We start from the raw sequence: 22,380 nt of genomic DNA, 5'->3' as shown, positions 1-22,380 counted from the left end.
CTCAGGGCTCTTCTAGCTCTGACCATAGAAAGATGTTCCCCATCAGCCTTTTCAGCCAGCCCACCAGTATCATCTCCAGCAACAAAAACCTGCAACATCCTGTAACCTTGTGGAAAAGTGTTTGTGCTCATTTCTCAAATATGAAGAAGGTAAAACTGAACTCCTCTAGGAAGGTGTGTTGAGATCACAGGCCCGTTGCTGATTCTGTGTTTACAAACACCTCCTGGTTGGTTTCTTGATAAAGAGGAACCACCCCCCAGGTTAAATAAAGGTACAAGCACTTGCAAGGGAAGAGGGACTGAGACTTGGATCTAAGTTTCCCTGTTACGGACTGAACTGTTCCCCTCACCCCCCAAAAAAATTCCTGTCTGGAAGTCCTAATCCTCAATACCTCAGAAGGTAACCTTATTTGGAGACAGGGTCTTTACAGAGGTATCAAGTTAAAATCAGGTCATTAGGGTGGGCCCTAATGTAATATGACTGGCAGAGTTGAGAAGACAGATCAGCATTCTGGATGGCTGAGGTAGCTGCAATTTGTAGGGAAAGGCACCAAAGAGGGGGTGCTGAAAAGAAGGTAAAGAAAGAGCTGCAGAAATCTACCTGGGAATTCCCTCACAGGACTTTGGCTGAATACTAACACCCACATGTATTGGATGAAACCCTATGAGGTGAATCCAAAAACAACTCCTGGACACCCACAAAGTGAATGACTACCCGAGCTCACACAGGGCTGGGAGGTATTCAGACCAACTCAAGTGGAGAAACCTGAAACATTCAGTAGAGACTCTAGAAAGGCCGCACCTCAGAAGCTTTCAAGTTACTGAATTACCTGACAAAGACAGCTCAACACTTTTTAAAGGAAGACAATGAAACCCAGACACCAAACAATATAATATTTATGATGTAAAGCATTCCCCCCAAATTACTAGAAATGCAAAGAAGCACGAAAATGTGGTTCATAATCAGGAGAAAAATCATACAATAGACAGAAAGGGGCTTCCCTGGTGGCGCAGTGGTTGAGAGTCTGCCTGCCGATGCAGGGGACACGGGTTCATGCCCCGGTCCGGGAAGATCCCACAGGCCGTGGAGCAGCTGGGCCCGTGAGCCATGGCCGCTGAGCCTGCGCGTCCGGAGTCTGTGCTCCGCAACAGGAGAGGCCACAAGAGTGAGAGGCCCGCGTACCGCAAAAAAAAAAAAAAAAAAAAAATGACAGAGATGATGGAATAAGCACACAATATTTTTAAAACAGCTCTTATAATGTATGACATTTAAAGGAAAATGTGTACGTAACGAGGACAGAGATAGAAGATATAGACAAGAACCAAATGGAGCTTGTGCAGGTAAATGTACAATATCTGAAATGAAACAGTCACTGCATGTGTAGAACAACATCTTAAGCATCGAAGAAGTGCTCAGTGAACCGAAAGTGCAGTTTTAGCAGCTCCCTGGGGAGAAATGAACAGACTCCCCAGGGACCTGCTAAAAATGCACATTCCTGGACCTCATGTCCAGAAAGCCTTACTCACCAGGGCTGGCTTGGGGCCCAGGAATGTGCATTTTAAACAAGCATCTCTACAGATTGTGATGCATAGAAGCAGCGCCCTTTCTAAAGGTACCTAACTGGCCAAGGATGAAAAGGGAGTTCAAGATGGACCATTTCAACACTGAATTCCTATCCTTTTATGGGTTGTGAACCCCTTAGGAAACATGATGAAATTCATGGACCTTCTCTCATCACAAACATGTGTGCAGGGACTTCGCTGGTGGTCCAGTGGTTAAGACTTCGTGCTCCCAACGGAGGGGGCCCAAGTTCGATCCCTGGTCAGGGAACTAGATCCCACATGCATGCTGCAACTAAGAGCCCACATGCCACAACTAAACAGCCTGCATGCCGCAACTAAGACCCAGAGCAGCCAAAATACAATTAATTAATTAAAAAAAAGAAACGTGTGTGCGCACCCGTGTGAGCACACACATGCTGTTCTGGATGGTTTTCCCTTATTGAACTACACACACTTTCCCTCATGGCCTCACCCAGTATCATTTCTCTTAACAACCATCTGTTTGCTGATGATTTACAAAATTATGTTTCCAACCTAGATCTTTCCCAGAAACTTCAGATCCATGCCTAAGGTCCAGCTTCGAGACCATGCTCATACTTGTTGAGTGAACTAATTCCACATGATTTCACAGTGCCCTGGACCTAGGTTTAAAACACTACTCTTGAGAAACATGACTAGCTTTGTGGGTTCATAACAAACCTCATCACCAGGATTTACTCATCACATATTTACGTGCTAGGAACTGGAGATGTGATGGGGAACCAGACAGACAAGTTCTCGAAGCTGGACCTGAGGCAGTCAGGCAAGGCTTGGTCCGAGCCTTCTAAGCCAACCACAGTAAATGCTCCATCCACACATTGAGTACACTGGGGTGTCAGCTACACATTTATTTGCTTTTTCTTAATTAATTAATTTTATTTATTTTTGGCTGCGTTGCGTCTTTGTTGCTGCACACTGGCTTTCTCTAGTTGCGTCGAGTGGGGCCTACTCTTTGTTGCGGTGCGTGGGCTTCTCATTGCAGTGGCTTCTCTTGTTGTGGAGCACGGGCTCTAGGCGCGCGGGCTTCAGTAGTTGAGGCACGCGGGCTCAGTAGTTGTGGCTCACGGGCTCTAGAGCACAGGCTCAGTAGTTGTGGCACACAGGCTAAGTTGCTCCGCGGCATGTGGGATATTCCCAGACCGGGGCTCGAACCCATGTCCCCTGCATTGGCAGGCAGATTCTTAACCATTGTGCCACCAGGGAAGCCCTAGCTACACACTTCTAAGATGAGCCTTTCTCAGTTAATAACACAGGCTATTGAGGCTGAAGATTACCATGGACAAAGGTTCGAAGTTTGAGCACTTTATTCCTACACTCAGTTCTATTTGCACAATAAAATAAACCTGGCTGGGTTAAGCAAGTTTCACTTCTTGGGCTCCAGAATTCACTCCAATAAAAGTGAAGTGCCCTGTCTGGATTGTATCCATCGTCGAAAGACACTGAAGTGAACTGAGAAACATCCTGCAAGTCTCTGAGGCTGTAAAGAGACACCTCTGATTTAAACTGCTCTCCTGGCCAGAGTGATTACTGTCCCTTTGTTTCAGCGGAATTGGCCCCCTGACCCCTCTGCAGTGGTGAAATCCCAAAGCTATGAAATCATTTCCTCCGCATGTGCACAGGACCCATCAGCAAGCTGCCGGCATCGCCCAGCTTTCCAACTCGGGCTGAGGGAACGAAACCTCCATCGAGCTGCACTTGGAACTGTGGGTTTTGATCCTTCAATATTACTGTCATCTGAGCCAGGGCAGTTTTCGACTCAAGCTGCCCAAGGAACTGTGCAGGCCTCTTCCCCTTTGGACCTGTGGATGTACTCCATGCTGCCCTGGCCCGAAGTGTCCAGGGCTCCAGGATCTGGGGCTCAGACTCCAAAATTTGAGTCTGTTCTGATTGCTTACATGTGTTGGGCTTCTGAGCTCTAGTGTGAAAAGCGTTCGCATTGTGTGCAAATTCTGTGGTACAAAGTTGGAAGTGGAACTTGTTTGAGGAGCATGAGAAATTACATGCAGAAGAAAGGAACTTTAGAAACCAAGATCTGGCCAATGAACATCAGGTGGTCTCCAGCTCACCCTGGGGCTCTAGCCTGTGCCCATCTAGCCTGTGTGCTCTGTGAGGGCAGGACTGGGGGGAGGGCTGGCTAGAAAAGCTTAACAGGAGGAATCCTCATGTTGGAACAGATCTGTATATTGATTGCAGTGGTGGCCACAGGAATCTACACGTGCAATGAAACTGCACTGAGACACACAGACACACGCACATACAACAGGTGAAACCTACAGCAGCTCCTGTTTGTTTACAAACTCCTGGGGATCTAGTTAAGTTTCTAAATAAGTTTACAAAAAGATGCTCAATCCAAAAGAACTCAAGAAAGTACAGAAAAGGAAACCTACAGGAAGTGGGGAGCACATCAAAAGTACAAGTAAGATGCTCAATTTCAATCTAAATGCATCAATCATTACATCCAGTGGAAATGGACTCAGTACTCTGGCACAAAGATGTTTATGGAATGAGTCGCATGCAGGGGATGCAGAGATGAGCATCACCAGGCCCTGCTCGCAGGATGCTCATGATGGTCTTGAGGGCCATGTGCTATGACAGAATATACCACATGGACGAATTTGTGGGTGCCAGGAAGGTTAGAGTGACAGAGGATGAAGCTAAAGAGGGGGTGGTGGCCAAATGGTGGGCCTGAGGGAGGGAGGGGTTGAAGCTGAATCGGAGGCTGCTTTATGACCAGGCAGGTACTATTATTGTGTCACGTGTTACCAAGTGCTCAGAGTCCCCCGAATGGAACAACTTGTATTTATAATCTTGTGAAGTGGTCAAGGCAGCTAATGTTCCAGAAAAAGAAGCTGGTCCTCAGAGAGGTGGAGTGTTAGCTTTCCGCTGACTGTCCTGTCATGCGGAACTGTCTAAGCTCTTTCCCCGATCTAGCTCCAAAGTGGAATCTTTCTGTCCCTTCACACACAAACATTCTTCGCTGGAGTCCAGAAGACACGGAGGGAAAAGAGGCAAGAGGACTAAGACTGGCTCTTGTCTGACTGAGTGAATTTTCATTTCCTTTTACACCTTTCTTCATCCCCATTCTTCTGACTGGAACACATTTCCCCCACTGTGCTTTTCTTCTCCTTGTGCTGCTATTAACGGATACTTAGTAAATGTTAGTGAGTGTTTAGAAAACCTAACAACTCCATCACCAACTGCCATTTGTAAGGCCCCCGGGAATCTTGGATATGGTCCCAGAACACGAGATGAAAGAAAGCATTTGGTAACAACCTGGAGGTTTATAGTAACTTCCCAAGACCCGCTCCTTTAAGCCCAGCTCCCATTTTCTTCCCAGTGGTGTCACCTTGAAAACACCTTGAAAACACTCAGGAAGTTTGGGGTGTGGCTATGTGTTGCAAAAGGCGAACATCATTGAAGAAACAAAGAAACAAAGTCCTGGGTAATGTTCTATTTTCTGCTGTGCTTTACTCAAGGGGGCCCCTTCTCTCCGCCTTCTACTTCCTCGCCAAGGGGGCCCACAAAAGCCAGGGGACCTGAGGGCGGTGGGTCGGGAATTTCCAGGAGCCGGGATTGCTGGTGACCCTTCAGCCTGATGGCCTGTAACCTTCTGCCTGCCACCACATAGAGCCGGGACTTGTCGCAGGCGTGGAATAGCTTCCTGTGATTGTCCTGGAGACGGCCTGGCCCACGGGTTCCGCTTCCAGGCCTTGTCAAGAGAAGCAGACAAGTCCTGGATCTCTGTGATGTGGAAGGAGGAACCCTGAGGAGGACTGTTCGGCAGAGATAAGTATGCCACTCTACGTGACGTGGACTTGACCTTCCTCGTGTATGGAGACCTAAGTGCCACTCAATGTCCTGGGTGGTTTCTCATCATTTCTGAACTGGACACTTACAAATGAAATAATATGACCCTCACACCCAAGGGTGTCCCCTTGGGACGTTCCTTCGCCACTGCTCAAGCTGAGCACACAGGGGTAAGGGCTCCTGGGACTGTCTCCGAAGGAGTCCATGAACGATGAGGTGACACCGATCCCTTGGAATGCACAATAGTAATAATAATAGGTAACACGCATGTCCTGGGAACTGGTCGAAGTGCTTTGGATGGATTAAATGAAATCATTTAACCTGCACACAGTTCCTTACAGCATTCTCTACACAGAAGGAAAGGCGTGATGTGAACGAACTGGGATGTGGCGAGAGTGTAGACTTCGTTACCAAGTCTAAGACAAAAGGTCTTGGAAAGGAGAAACTCTGGCCCTATTTTATACAAATGAGCTCACAGTCCAGCAGGAGGCCCACCCCTTCTTTCTCCTGAAATACGTGAATTTGGAAGGCATTCGGAAAACCCGGTGTCTTGTGTTATTAGATGTAAGGTAGCTGAGGTTTACCGCTGAGAAAAATCTGTCTAAAACGTTCCCCCCGGTGCCTGGTGCAAGCTCAGGCAATCTTGTTGAACAAATTAATGAATGTCTAGCTCATTCCACCTGTAATCCAAATAAATTCTGCCTTTATTAAATATTCACATTTAAATAAGGAAATGATAACAGGACTGAAAAAATAGAGGTGGGCATTGACCTAACACTGGCCTCTGGGAAGGCTTTCCAAAAACAAGACACGACAGCCACACATTCATTCCTCAGAAGTGGAGCCGTCGGTGTTGTTAACACTCGTGCTACCAGAGGGACTCAGCTGCCGGAGGGCAGGAGGGACGGAAAGAGGAGACAGCGGGCAGGAGACGGGTCCCAGCTGGCAGGCAGCTAACGGCCCCAGAGTGATGGTTATGGGGCAGTTCATCAGCACGAAACACTCTTTTGGCTGCAGGAAGTTGCCAAAACCGCCTCCCAGCCTCTGGCCAGCACAAAACTGTGACTCAAGAGAAGCGGTTCCGCCCGGGAGCCCACAGGATGCCAGTGTTGACTTAAGCTCGAGTCTCGGCCTGGGAGAAGCTGAGCTCCCAGAGGGCACCTGCCGGCGGCAGACTCGTCCCCAGGTACCTAGAGAGGAAAAGAACAGCCTGGCTTTCAGCTTGGTTTCATGACTTGCTGGGCTCAAGGGACAGACATCTGTTAGAAGGAAGACCCCTTTATTGTTTACAGTTCAAGGCCAGTTCCATGGGCCTCCTCCCTGCTGACCCCAGTGCATTTCTGCATGCCGGGAACGCACGTGCCAATCAGGATGCAGAAATGTTTGCTGGGTGAAGTGATGAGCACTGGTCTAGAGCAAGCACCTCAAGCCGCTGCCCGCTGCGTCTGGCTTTCATCCTGTTCCCCTCACGGTCCCTCTCAGCTCCTAAAGACTGAGAGTCTGGGTGGAGGAGTAATCCACACCATTGTCCTCTCGTTCCTCAGTTAAGGACTTTTCACTGGCATCCTTCACAAATCTTCCTCCTATTTCGTCAAAGCTGTACCCTTCCAGGGGTAGATGAGACGTCTAACCGATCTCAGGTCTTTCCATGACTTGGTTAGATTTTCCTTCTCTGTTTTCGACTCTTTTCAATGAGTTTCACAGAGGGGAATCACATAAACATGTATTCAGAAATAAGTTCCTTTCTTTCTCAGAAACCTCTTTGAAAGATCCAGCAGTCACATAGGCAAAAGCAAAAAGGGCACCTTGTTGTTTAAATGTGTATTTGTCTGGTGTCTCAGGAGGTTGTATATTATTCCTTATGTGTCACGTCCCTTTGTAGACCTTTCTCTATGCCCATTTTTCCATTGCAATGCCGATCTTTTCCCTAATGATTTACAAGGATTATTCCTAGAAGTTAAGGATATAAACTCATTTGCCTTATAAGTTTATGTTGTTTTTGAAGCGCCAGTGCCTAAAATTGTTCTCAGCATGCAGGAGATGCTCAGTAAATATTTGCTGAAGGACTGAAGGAATGAATAAATGAATGAATGGAAGTGTTTTACTCTCATATAGCAAACATCTGTCTTTCCCTTTATAGTTTTTCTATCATGTTTAGAAAGGTTTTCCCCACCCCAAGATCAGATTGAGATCCTACAACATTCTCTTGTAGGAATTATATTTCATTGTCTTCCATTTAAACTCAACGCATCTGGAATTCGTTTGTCACGTCTCTATGAAGTGAGATTGATCTATAGTTTTATGAATTTGCTATCAGGCTTCCTGAAGAAGCTTGCATCTTGTTCTGTGCCTAAATAGTTTAAGGAGTGTGAGAGTGATCTGTTCTTTAAAGTTCAAAAGATCTCAAATATTAAAACATTCTGAGTCAAGCATCTGCCTCGGAGGTAATTTCACTTCTTTCATATTTACCTTATAATATTGACCAAAATAACATTTTAGGGTGTAAGACTGTGAAGTGTGTACTTCTTTCTAGCAAGGCCATGTGAGAGTTCTCCTTTGGTGTGAAAATTTCGGTGGAGTTAAATTACAGTTTAAACTTCAGTTTAATTTCTAGTTACACCATGCTCAGGGCCCAAGACCCCAAACCACGGATTTCTTGTCAGCACTAAAAGCCACAATGTAACAGACTTGCTTCTTGTGAAATAGGAACTGCTGGTGATAAACCGAAACAACCACGGAAAAGGAGGCCTGGGAGGGGACAACAAAGCAGCCTACAGGGGACCTAGCGGGCGTGTTGATATAAAGCAGGCACAGTTCTAATGTGTAAAGAAGGCAAAGTAAGCTGAGTTACCCAGCACGGCAGGATGCATCGTGAGGCTCTACCTGGAGGGAGACAGACAAGAAAATAGGGTGCTCCATGGCAGAAGGAACGCGACTTTGATCCCTGACAGGATACAACAGGTGTGGAGGCTCCCCAGCCAGGGCTGCCCAGCATGCCTTGGGGCTTTGCTACACAGGGCCTCTGGGCTCATCCAGCCTGACACAAGATAATAAAATAGTATTTTCCTACATTTCCTTTTAACCTTTTATGGTGAATTATTCCATGAATATAATTGCGAGAAGCCAAATAACTCACAAGAACTATAAAGGAACCAATTTCCAGATTTGCTTACAAAAGATAAAAAATATGTGCGTGGCGAGAGACCCCTTGAACAAAGTTGAGATGATGAATTTGTAGGGAGCTACAACTGAATAAACAAAATACATAAAGAGCTTCTATGAAAACACTTCGATAAACTTAAATGACCTGAGCACCTGGAGAATGGCATTTCCATACTCTGAGATTTGGAAGCCCCTGGAAGGAGCGGATTTAGGGAGACTACAGTGCCCCGAGGCCTCTGCTCTATCTCGTTGCTGCGAGTGTGCTTTTATTTTGGAGAATGATAAACTTTACCCTTCATTTCACTCAGACTTGTAAATGAGATGAGGGAAATGGAACTCAAAGAATCACAACAAAGTACCTTTGGACGGAGATTTACTTTCTTCCTTTCTGATTTTTGGCCATTATACATAGTGACGTTAACATCCATGAACATACATCACTGTGCAAAGTTTTGAAAATTTTGTGCCAATCTGATGGGCAAAGGTATCACATTTTTAATCAGCAATTTTTGGTTATATGACTTGGGGCCATTTGTTTCTTCTTCTATGAAATGCTTGTTTTCTCTCAGAAAATGAAAACATGTGAGTGTTGACTGTTACAATCTAGAGGCAGATGGGTCCATAGACAGGGGGGTGGTAGCAGCTGCCAGCTTCCAATAAAAAAAGAACAAGATACGACAATGGCTTTCTTTCTCCACCCTGGCTCTAGGCTCTGAACAGGTGGGGACTTACATCCTGAGAAGGACCTGAGGAAAGGTGGGAACTTATTTCCTTCTCTGTCGGGCCCAAATCTGGAGGTGGGTGTCACTTGATTCCTGGTGACCTTACACTGCAAATCAATAAAACGCTTCCCTCTCCTTTGCTTTCGGCTACCCAAAGATCATGACAGATTGGCTGAAGGACAAACTGCAAACAAAAAGGTGAAATTTACCAGTAAGAAATGCAAGGTCCAGGCCCCGGGCCTCAACAAAGCAAAACATCGACAGCACAAGCAGAGACTGGAGGAAAGAGAGCTCAGCAAGAGGAAAACGCAGTTCTCTCAACAGGAAGCCAGGCGGGTGTGAGTCAGCGGTGCGGTGGCCGCCAGCCCCGAGCCAGGGGGACCTCCAGCCTCCAGGCGGGGAGGGGGCAGCTGGCTCCGCTCGGCCTGGGGCTCTGATCCCAGGAACGCACTCAGTCCTGGTAGCAGCTCGGAGGAGGTGGATCGATGGCCTGAGAACCTGGAAGAAATGGCGGCATCGACTGCCACCCTCACACCGGACGCCAGCGGGGCTCCCAGGTGAACAGAGCAAGGTGTGTTCCGTGTAATCTCAAGAGGTAACAACACCGGGCTGGATTCTCCCAGTCGGAGCTGTCACACGATTCTTTGGGAATCGTGTTTATGTAACCGGTTTCCTGTTGCTGGAACTGTCCGGATAACAAGTGATTGCTCAAAAACGTGGCCAGTATGTAACGAGACGACCACTGACACCCTTTCCAGTCACTGAAGTTCACAGAACTGCACTGCGATTGGGCTTACAGACCACCCTGCTCAACGGCCCCTGGCTCTCTCAGACGTTTTAATTAAGCAGTCGAGAAGCCCCATTGGTAATTTCTCTAAAATCATTCTCATATTCTTCCTTTTTGCTGCACTCCCATTAATACCCTTTGTTTTCCAGTCTCCCTTACAGCTGGAATACAGACTCTGATGGTCTCTCCTGCCAGTTTGGCCTCAAGATCGCTTCTGCAGACCCAACAACAGTCTGCTAGCCACCTAATTAAATAAAAATCTAGTTCCCTGAACCCATGTGCCCAGATTGTAAAGCAAAAGGATGACAAGCTCCAAGACTTAAATTCTTGGCTCGAAGCACGGTTGGAAAACTAGGCTTTCTATGATAGTGCTATGACTCCTAGCTTATGTGCGCAGGCTGAGATCACCCACGACGAACCTGGGTTTAACACTGCAAGTTGCTGAATTATTCCACCGGGTCTCATAAGTGAAACAAAGGGCACGCTTTGAAAAGACTGGACCTGGAGAGTTGGAATGGGGACATTTGATGGCGTTTGGCTGAATCTGAGCCCCACTGGGAGGACCACCAAGGAGTCAGACTCCTCGGGAAGGAAGGTTTCGATCACCTCACCAGGCCAACAACGCTGATCAGCTAAGGCACTGTCTTTCCCCTTTCTTTTCCCTACTGTTTTCTGTAGGATGGGCTGGTGGCAGTGAACTCGAGCTAAGTGGCATTGTTCAGCCTGTCAGGCACCCGCAGTAGCGATAGCAGGTTTCTCACCAGAATTAGTTCTGAGTTGTGGTTTGGGGTGTTTTTTCCTGGCTGTTTAACCTCAAAGCTGGTTCTCCAGCCCTCTCACGACTTCTGTCAGAGACCCAATATCATTCTGATCAGCCCTTTTTCTGCTTAAATCAGTCAGGATCAGCTTCTGTTGCTTGCAGATTAAAACCCTGACTAGTACAACATCTACAAAGAGTGTGTGGTCAGTCCAAGTTTCCTCATCTCTAAAATACGCCAAAACTGAATGAAGAAATAATAAATAGAAAAGGAGAAATTAAAGTTAGAAAAATTAAAAAGTAGGACTTATTAATAATCAAAAAACTGGTTCACTGCCAAAACAAAAATCAATAAAGCAGAAAACACCAACTAACCTAAGCAACAGGGGAAAAGGAACAGAGCACAAATTCACAATGACAAGGAAGCAATACCTTTGAGAAGAGTAAAAACAAATGTAAAAAATCATAAAAGCATTTCAGAAAATCATATGTGATGAATTTGATGGCCTGGATGAAACAGACACTTTTCCAGGAAGAGTATAATTTATAAAACTGACTCAGGGAGAGATAGACTAAACAGACCAATTTCCATAAAAGAAATAGAGTTGACAAAGATCTAAACACACAAAAAAAGCAACAGATATAGTTTAGAGGGGAATTTTGCCAAAATTTTAAAGGGCTGTTAATTCCAACTCTACTTAAAATATTCTAGAATATGGCAAACTTCCAAATTTTTATATGACCCAAGTATAACATTTATGCCAAAATCTGCTAAAGATTGTACATAAATAAATAAAGCCAAATTTAAAGCCAAAGACCAATCTCACTTATGAATGTTGATGCAAATAGCCAATATAAAATATTAGTATGAATAATCCAACAACACAATGAAAAATATACCTTGTCCAACTGGGGCTTATTCCAGAAATGTAAAGGTGGTCTAATATTACATAATCTATTAACAGAATCATTGCTTTGCTAGATTTAATGAAAAAGTCATTATGAGCATCACTAGAAATGCTCAAAAACTTAATAAAATTCAACAATGACTTCTGATTAAAAAAAAAAAAGAGGGCTTCCCTGGTGGTGCAGTGGTTGAGAGTCTGCCTGCCAATGCAGGGGACACGGGCCTGTGCCCTGGTCCGGGAAGATCCCACAAGCTGCGGAGCAGCTGGGCCCGTGAGCCATGGCCGCTGAGCCTGCGCGTCCGGAGCCTGTGCTCCGCAACGGGAGAGGCCACAACAGTGAGAGGCCCACGTACCGCAAAAAAAAAAAAAAAAAAGAAAAGAAAACTCAGTGATACAGGAATTGTAGAATATTTCACTAACGTAAAGAAAATATATACTCCTAGCCCCAAAGTCAATATTTTTCTTTCTTTCTTTTTTCTTAAAGTATTAAAAAAATTTTTTTTTAAGATTTAAAAAAAATTTATTCTTTGGCTGTGTTGGGTCTTCGTTGCTGCACATGGGCTTTCTCTTTAGTTGTGGTGAGCAGGGGCTACTCTTTGTTGCGGTACATGGGCTTCTCATTGCGGTGGCTTCTCTTGTTGTGGAGCATGGGCTCTAGGCGCGCGGGCTTCAGTAGCTGTGGCTCACGGGCTTTAGAGCACAGGCTCAGTAGTTGTGGTGCATGGGCTTCATTGCTCCGTGGCATGTGGGATCTTCCCGGACCACGGCTCGAGCCCGTGTCCCCTGCATTGGCAGGCGGATTCTTAACCACTGCGCCATCAGGGCAGCCCTCTTTCTTTTTTTAAAGAGAAGCTTTATTGAAGTATAATTGGCACACAAAGAACTGGACATAACTAATGTGTACAATTTGATGAGTTTGACATATGTAGACACTTGTGAAATCATCACCATAGTCAAGGTAGTAGACATATCCATCACCTCCCAAAGTTTTCCTGTGTTCCTTTGTGTGTGTGTGCATAAGAACACATACATGACATCTACCCCTCTAACAACTTTTAAGTGCATAATATAGTATTGTTGGCTATAGGCATTATGCTGTACAGCAGATCTCTAGAAATAATTTATCTTGTATAACTGAAACTTTATACCAATACAGGCCAGCAATTCCACTTGTGGGTATATGCTCAAAAGAATTGAAATCAGGATCTCAAAGAGATATCTGTCCTCCCATGTTCATCCATCAGAACATTGTTTAAAAAGCCAAGACATGGAAACAATCTAAGTGTTGGAGTGATGGATGAATGCATAAAGAAAATGTGGTATGTCCATACAATGGAATATTATTAAGCCTTAAAAAAGGCAATCCTGCCATTTGTGACTTATGGATAAACCTGGAGGACATTATGTTAAGTGAGATAAGCCAGACACAAACAGACAAAGATTCCACTTATATGAGGTCCCTAGAATAGTCAAACTCATAGAAGCAGAGAGTTGGATGGTGGTCACTGGGGGACAGGGGGAGAAGGAAATGGGGATTTGTTGTTCAATTGGTATAAGCTTCTAATATTTTTCTTAATAGGAAAACATTGAAGGCATGCCTATAAAAGTCAAGATCAAAATAAGCTTGCCCATTGTCAATACTACTGTTTCACGTTGGGGTGTTAACCAACACATTTGGACAAGAGGAAAAAAACCAAGATACATAAGAATTGAAAAAGGAAGTGGTAAAACTCTTTCTATTTTGGGGACTTCCCTGGTGGTCCAGTGGCTAAGCTCCAAGCTCCCAATGCACGGGGCCCAGGTTCCATCCCCAGTCGGAGAACTAGATCCTGCATGCCACAACTAAAGAGCCCACATGTCGCAACTAAAAGATCCCGCCTGCCACAACTAAGACCTGGCGCAGGCAAATAAATTAAAAAAAAAAACTCTTTCTTTTTTGGATGACACAATTGTATACACAAGAAATCCCCAAAGAAGAATCAACTGAAAAACTACTACAAAGAGTAAGAGAATTCAAAGGTAAGAGGATAGAATGTTAATATGTTGGAATTATATTGGACCCAACTTTGTGCATCTTGGCGCCACCTGCCTTCCAGGCCCAGCTGCTCACTCAGTGGGGAGCCATGGCCTCTGCTGAGAGACCCTCCCACCCTTCCCAGGCCCGAGCCAGTGAACCCTCAAATACTCCAGTTCCTTCCACCACTTCTGGATTCAGATGAGAAACCAGGACAAAAAACACTGGCTTTCCCAGTGGCTGCCCCAAAAGGCACTGAGAGACAGGAGCCATAAGGGAACTGGCAGATATATTTATCTCCCTTCTTTGTTGCAAAAGACGGTTTCAAGGTGAATCGGTTCTACAGAGCCTGTCCAAATCCATCCAAATGACCCAACCAGTGGCTGTGTTTTCTCATGAAGCCATGGCCAACTCAGTAACACACGAACTTGCACGTTCTTTCCTTTCTTCCTTTTTCCCATCACTCTCACTGCATTGAGATTACAACCCCAACAAAGCCTTGGCAAATAAGCCTTGGCTCAAGTTCTGTTTTCTAAGGAATTAGGTGAAGACAGAAACCAATAGCCCTATGAATACAAACAAACAAAGAAAAAAACCCAAACAGGCATAAGCCTAATAAGAATTGTGTAAAGACCAATGTGAAAAAAACTTGGAAATACTCCTGTAAGACATAAGAGCTGACTTGGATAGAAAGGCTCCACACCATAATGTCAGTTCTAAGTTGATTTAAAAAACTAACTTAACCCTCCTCCCCGATAATAACAGGGTTTGTTTTGAAATTAAGCAAGCCGATTCTCAAGTTCATGTGGGAAAATTAAATCAAAACTAACCAAACTAAACTCTAAAAACACTTAAAACTCTATAACTCTAAAAACTCCAAAAAAGGAACAATAAAGGGGGACTAGCCATATCACTATTCAAATCAACTGTAAAACCTCTATAATGAAAACAGCTTAATAATGGCACATGAATTGACAGAGGGACCAATGGAAGTTGAACCAGAAACTGAAACAAAAATAAATGTGGGAATTTCATATATAATAAGGAAGGGCAGTATCTCAAATCAGTGGGGATACAGATGAACTTTTTAATAAGTAGTGCTGGCAAAACTGTACAGCCATTTGGAAAAAAATAAAGTCGGATCCATTCCTTACATCTGCACCAGGATAAACTCCAAATGGATCCCAAATCTCAATGTAAAAAAAAAACCACACACACACAGTCCGGGGCTCCTGTCTGCTGCCATCCAGCTGCCTGCCCCAGACTTGGCACCCAAGTGCCCTAAGCGCTGAGCAGGTGACCTCCCTGGGGAAGAACGGCCGTGGGCCTTGCCTGAAGAGCGAGAAATGTGCAAAGTCGCTGCCCTGATGGGGCCACACCCAAAGGCAACCACCCCTGCAGTGCAGCCACACTGGAGTCCCAAGCCTTTGGTGGGATGGAGCTGAGGGTCACACTTTCAAGTCAACCCAGGTTTTGGAGACCTCATCCCTGGCCACGTGCAGGCACTTGGGTCTCCCCTGTAGACCCCCATGCCCTCAATAAACCTGAACACTCAGGGAAGAAAATAAATAAAACAAAACAAGGGGCTTCCCTCATGGCACTTATTCAATAACAGTTTAAAAGCTGAGATAAAAGCAGAAGAAGCAACTGAACAAAATTGCCCCAAAACAGACCCATGAAAGGATTTAAGACTTAGGTTGCAATTAAAATCATGCTGTACAAACATAAATACAAATGTCTTTTATATATGAAAAGATGCTCAACCTCACTCATAAATTCAATTAAAATAAAATACCATTTTTCAACTATTAACTTTACAAAGATCAAAACGTTTGATAATACACTATAGTTGGGGCGTTGCAGAGAGACAAGCACTTTGATATCTATTGGCATTTTACATTCACATACACTTTGACTAAGAAATTCCACTTCTAAGCATTTTTTTACAAGCAAAATTAATTGCACATGACTACACAGACCAATGTACAAAGATATTCATGGCAGCATTGTTTATAGTAGCATGGGACTGGAAACAAGAGAAGGTCTATCATAGTAGCTCCATACAGTGAAATATTATGAAGTTGTTAAAGATAATGAGAAAGATCTCTGTGTGCTGATATGGAACAATCCCCAAAATATACTAAGAAAGCGGGTTATAAAATAGTGAATATAGTATACTACCATTTGTTCAAAAAATATGCTTGTATACGCATGGAATATATCTGGAAGGAAAATCCGCAATGCTTGCAGTTGGAGGGGGAAACTTACTTTTCACTGTATATACTTTAATATAAAAGAAAAACAAAGTTGGAGGGCTAAAACTGCCTGATTTCAAGAATTATTATAAAGTTCTTGTCATCAAAACAGCACGGTGTTAGCATAAGGATGAACAAAGACATAAAGGGGACAGACTAGAGAACATAGAAATAGACTTACATAAATATGACCAATTGGGGCTTCCCTGGTGGTGCAATGGTTGAGAATCTGCCTGCTAATGCAGGGGACACGGGTTCGAGCCCTGGTCTGGGAAGATCCCACATGCCGCAGAGCAACTAGGCCCGTGAGCCACAACTACTGAGCCTGCGCGTCTGGAGCCCGTGCTCCGCAACAAGAGAGGCTGCGATAGTGAGAGGCCCGCGCACCGCGATGAAGAGTGGCCCCCACTTGCCACAATTAGAGAAAGCCCTTGCACAGAAATGAAGACCCCCCAAAAAAAGCCAAGCATTTGAAGCCCTTAAAAATAAATAAATAAACAAATAAACAAACACATAAATAAATAAATAAATATGACCAATTGATTTTTATTTATTTTTTAACATCTTTATTGGAGTATAATTGCTTTACAATGGTGTGTTAGTTTCTGCTCTATAACAAAGTGAATCAGCTATACACATACACACGTTCCCATATCTCTTCCCTCTTGCGTCTCCCTCCCTCCCACCCTCCCTATCCCACCCCTCTAGGTGGTCACAAAGCACCGAGCTGATTTCCCTGTGCTATGCGGCTGCTTCCCACTAGCTATCTATTTTACGTTTGGTAGTGTATATATGTCCATGACACTCTCTCACTTTGTCACAGCTTCCCCTTCCCCCTCCCCATATCCTCAAGTCCATTCTCTAGTTGGTCTGTGTCTTTATTCACATCTTACCCCTAGGTTCTTCATGACCTTTTTTTTTTTCTCTTAGATTCCATATATATGTGTTAGCATACGGTATTTTTTTCTCTTTCTGACTTACTTCACTCTGTATGACAGACTCTAGGTCCATCCAAGTTGCAAAAGTAATTCAATGGAATAAAGACAGTTTGTTCAATAAATGTAATTGGTTTGCAAGAAAATGAATCACAACACGAATGCTACACCTTGTACAAAATTTTTAACTGAAATGAATCATTGGTCTAAACTGTAAAATTATAAATTTTTTAGGAGAAAAAGCATAGGAGAAAATCTTCAGGATCTAGGGTTAGGCAAGAGTTCTTAGATTTGACAATAAACATGATCCATAAAAGAAAAATTGACAAATTGGACTTAATCAAAACTTTAAAATCTTTGTTCTATAAAAGATACTGTAAAGAGAAAGAAAAGACAAACTATAGCCTGGTAGGAAATATTTGCAAATTATATATCCAACAAAGAACTTGTATGTAGAGATAAAAGTAGTACCTGGATCTTAGTGTTGCTTTGAAGACTAAGTGAGATAATTCAAGTAAAGTCCTTAGTGTGGTGCCTGGCACATACAACCACTCAATAAATGTGAATTATTATAATTTTATTATCATCATTGTTACAGCATTCTTTAAAGTTGAGAAAATGAAAGCAAGATACCTGTTCATCAACAGAGAAATTGTTAAAATATGTTATGTCTATGACCAGGAATGTTACACAATGGTTTAAAAGAATGAAGCAAATCTATATGTACTAACTTGGAAAGATGTCCAGGATTGTTGTGAAAAAAGAAGATCGCAGGACAGTTTGTATAGTATGATCTCATTTGTGCAAAAAGAAAATTGTATCTTCTTCGAAATTTTTAAAGAATAACATTAACCAAACTTCTAACAGTTGTCATCCCTGGGGAGGGGTGTGGAAGGGAATGAGGAGGGGTGCACAGGAAGGGTAGGATGTGGGGAAAATTAAAGAGGGTCTTTCACTTTTTACTGTATTTATTCCTAGATCATTTGGCTGTTTATAAGAATAAGTTTGTATATTTGTGAAAGAAAAAACAGAAAAGAATCAACCGTCTTTTAAAAGAGCAGTAATTCACCTGTCAGAATGGCAAAAAGTCTACAAACAATAAATGCTGGAGAGGGTGCAGAGAAAAGGGAACACTCCTACACTGTTGGTGGGAATGTAGACTGGTGCAGCCACTATGGAGAATAGTATGGAGGCTCCTTAAGAAAGCAGAAATAGAGCTACCATATGATCCAGCAATCCCACTCCTAGGCATATATCTGGAAAAGATGAAAAGTCTAATTCAAAAAGATACATACACCCCAATGTTCATAGCAGCACAATTCACAGTAGCCAAACCATGGAAACAACCTAAATGTCCACTGACAGAGGAATGGATAAAGAAGATGTGGTACATATATCTACAGTAGAATATTACTCGGCCATAAAAAAGAATGAAATATTGGCAGCAACATGGATGGACCTAGAGATTATCATACTAAGTGCAGTAAGTCAGAGAAGGACAAATACCATATGATTTCACTTATATGTGGAATCTAAAAGAAAAAAAATGAACTTACAAAACAGAAATAGACTCACAGACATAGAAAACAAACTTATGATTACCAAAGGGGAAGGGTGGGGGATAAGTTAGCTCAGGATTAGTAAATACACACCACTATATATAAAATAGATAAACAACAAAGACCTACTGTATGGCACAGGGAACTATATTCAATATCTTGTAATAACCTATAGTGAAAAAAATCTGAAGGTGTACGGCTGAAAGTAACACAATATTGTAAATTAACTATAGTTAAATTTAAAATTTAAAGAGCGGTGATAAAACTAACTTTCTTTCTTTCATAGATTCGAGAATGAAACACCAGCTTACCTCGGACTGAAGGACTTACCTAAATACAGACTTAGCTTCCATCTGTGGTTTACAAACATTAACAGACAGCTACTTGGCTGGCAGCGCAAAGAGCTAAGTTATTGCCCTAGTTGTGCCACTGAGTAGCTTCGTTATGTCATTGTGTAACACATGTGAGACTCTGGACTTCTTGAGGACAGGGATCAAGTCTCTTTTGCTCTCTCTAGCCAATAGCATAGGGCCTGGTTCAGAGTTGGTGTTCAATTAAAAGGAAGACGGAATGAACACTCCCGACAGGATCTGAGTGAAAAGCGGCTTGTGAGCACTGACAAATGATCGCCATCTAGTGGCTATACGGGATTCCTGCAGAACTTAGAGATGCGCGGAAACTGACTATGGGGTGTGTTTCAGGGACTCCTTTCAACCAAAGAGCATCGACTGTCGAAATGACTATGCCCCTCATTATAAAAAGTTCCCAACCATAGCCTGAGAGGCCCAGGCTTATGTCTTGGAGTGTTGGTAAGATGACATCTAGGTAGTCTTGTGTCCTAAGTCTCCTCCTTCACCACCCCATCACATGCCCCACACGCCTATAAGCTGTTCAAAGTCCACGCCTGCCACACCTCCAGTGCACCTCAAGAGAATGAAGCACATGTAATAAGAGGTATGGACACCCATGCCTTCCCGAGGTGGATGAAGTACTAATAAAGTTTCCTAAGCCAGTCTGGTCAGGACAAGATAGAAAACAGGACTGGAAAAAAATCTGCCACGAACTTTGCACTCCAGGTTCAGCACCTTCCTGCATCAGCTGACAATATGCAGTAAACATTTAAGATGTCTCACATTCCAAAGGACAACAAGGAAGGCTACCTCGAGCTGGCTTTGCAAGTGCTGCTCTGTGACAGACAGACCCTCACCCTGAGTATCAGTGAGTCTTCAAGGCAGATGCACCGTTAGCAAAGCAGCTGGGTGCCTTAGAGGCTGAGAAATAGTGGACCTCGTGTTTATAGACTCGGGGACTCAAAAAGAATGATGAAGGTAAACAGTGGTAGTAATCAGAAGAATCTAGGTGTGTCTACATCTATGGCATCTACACGCTAAGTGGAACATGCCTCTAAAACGCTGCTCAGCGGAACAAATGGCAAAAAACTTCACAAAGAGGGCTTCCCTGGTGGCGCAGTGGTTGAGAGTCCGCCTGCCAATGCAGGGGACACGGGTTCGAGCTCTGGTCTGGGAAGATCCCACATTGCCACGGAGCACCTGGGCCCGTGAGCCACAACTACTGAGCCTGTGCTCCGCAACAAGAGAGGCCGCGATAGTGAGAGGCCCACGCACCGCGATGAAGAGTGGCCCCCGCTCGCCGCAACTAGAGAAAGCACGCGCACAGAAACGAAGACCCAACACAGCCATAAAAAAAAAAAAATTCTCAAAGAGTCTTAAGAGACAGACACTAGCGTAGTCCCGGGTGCGTAGTCCCGGGTCAATGGAGAAAGGGGTCTGAGCAGCTGTGCGTTGTAAAGACCTTGTCCCGAGGACGCGGGTGAACATAATAAATGCTCGAGCTGTGCTCTCCCGACTGCCCCTTGTCTCATCCTAGCAAAAGTCCATGGTTACCGGAGGTTCTCGAAAAGAGCAGTGTCCGCAGAAAGGAGAAGCTGAGAAGCGACACCCTGAGGAAGGCTGCGGACGGTCGTGTCCGACGACAGCTCCGCGGGAAGACGGTGCTCGCGGCCCCCCAGGGGAAAGCGGAGCCTCCGCGGCCGCCCCGTGCAGGCAGCGCGTCCCGGGGTCCCCGTCCCTCTCCCCCGCCGCGGCACGGCGACAGGGCCGCTCTTTCAGGGGGTTCCCCCGGCCGCTCCCGCACCGAGACGGCCGCCCGGGCTCGCCCCACCCGCCTCCCTCCCGTCGGCTCGGCGCGCTCCGGCTCGACGTGCGATCTCGCTTTCCGTCCGCCGGCCTCGCCCGCAGCCCGAGTGCAGGACTCCCGGGCCACTCCGAGGCCACTCCGCGGCCACCCGGGGCCCCGAGGACGCGCGGCGACGCCCCTACTCACGTAGCGCTGCAGCTTCCTCTCGGGGGGCGACTTGACGAGCCAGCCCGTGCACACGGCGTCGCCCGCGCTCATCGTGCCGCGCTTCCTCCGGCTGGGCCGGCGCCCACGGCGGGAGGAAGTCGGCGGGGATGCCGGCGGGGCGGGCCCAGCGCCTCCCGCCCGTCCGCCCTCCCAGCGCCGCCCCCACGGCCCCGCGACCCCCGCCCGGAGGGGACGGGCGCCACCCCTGGCCTCGGGCAGGAAAGCTCTGCGGGCCGGAGCCGGTCCCTCGCCGCCCTCGCCCCCGCCCGCGGTCGTCCGCGTCTGAAGGGCTGGTGCTCGGGCCTCGGGGTCACGAGAGCCGAAATCTAGACCCCGCACCTGCGATGTCAATGCTTAGGGACAAAGAAAAGCCTAACTGCCCCTTGACTTCCCGTTTCCACTTGACGGTTGGCAAATTACTGCTTCTGCTGTGCCCCTCCCCCGAAGATCTCTTTATCAGTGATGAGCTCTGCAGCAAAACTGAATCCAAATCATCCATAATCAAAAGGTTCAAAACTGGAAGTGCTGTTTGCAGTCTCTTTGACCTGAAGTCTTTAAAACATGGATCCAAGAATGATGGTGCAGGCGGTGTGCTGAGCCTGGTAACAGCCACGCACACGACACTTACGCAGACCTGCGGCTGCAGGGCCGGTGAGTATGCGCACCACTGGACAGGCATTAGCTCCCTGGATCCATACACACTATCAAGTGGGCTTGATCATGATCTCAGTTGTGCGGGTGAGTAAAATGAGAAACAGGCCTGTCTGTGCTGCCCTTCAAGGCACTCTCTGCCCTTTATGAACGCACTTTATAAACAGAAAAGCACGGATATCAAATTTCGGGGCCGCATCCACAATGCCAATCCGAGTGATGTATGGCGTCACCTGGCCAGCTCCCTGACCTGTAGTGCTCTTTTCCCTCGGTGTGACGCCTCTCCCTTAGAAGTGACACTTGGAAGAAACAAATGCCACATCATTTCTTTGACTTACAAAAAGACTTCTCAACCTCCTACCATACATCTGAAATTTCCACAGAGCGATGACTCTTGTATGGTAGGGTTCATGTGTTGTTCTGTAATCAGTCAGGGTTCAGTGGAGGGAACAGAGCTTGCTCTAGGTATTTCAAGCAGAAAGGGATTTAATTTAGGGAAGAAGGTGCTTATAAAATCAATGGAAGTGCTGGAGCATTGGGAGTCCGTGGGCGCTGAAAGCAACAACAACTCACTCCTGGCAAAATAATACTGCTACCGTATCCCTCCTACAAAACTAAAAAGCACTCCCTAAAACAGGACACCAAAAGACCCATCCGTCACTGTAGCCATCTCTAGTTCAGACACCACCTCACTTCAATATCCTAAAACCTAAAGAAAAACATAAAGCTAACCTCTATCAGCCTTTATTTGACATACATAAAATCTGGAGAGAAGGAATATGGGAAAAATTTATATGTTCACCACACACACACACACACACACACACACAGATGCGCACACACAGCTACTACAGTTCT

The 22,380-nt window shown here is 45.3% G+C and overlaps 1 protein-coding gene across 1 annotated transcript in view; it reads right to left on the bottom strand.

Moving 5' to 3' along the window:
* The window catches only part of LOC308610019 (GRB2-associated-binding protein 3-like), a gene marked incomplete at its 5' end in the record, with an annotated part of 55,151 nt that extends 34,229 nt beyond the window's left edge, over positions 1-20,922 (bottom strand). The window contains one exon of the mRNA XM_081259288.1: positions 20,851-20,922. Within this exon, the coding sequence (XP_081115414.1) occupies positions 20,851-20,922 (72 nt within the window). The remainder of the gene's footprint in view (positions 1-20,850) is intronic.
* Positions 20,923-22,380: the final 1,458 nt, after the last annotated feature.

This window comes from Mesoplodon bidens, assembly GCF_964165515.1.
Source record: "Mesoplodon bidens genome assembly, contig: HAP1_SCAFFOLD_159, whole genome shotgun sequence".
NCBI lineage: Eukaryota > Metazoa > Chordata > Mammalia > Artiodactyla > Ziphiidae > Mesoplodon > Mesoplodon bidens.
This window is presented reverse-complemented; position numbering and strand designations above follow the sequence as displayed.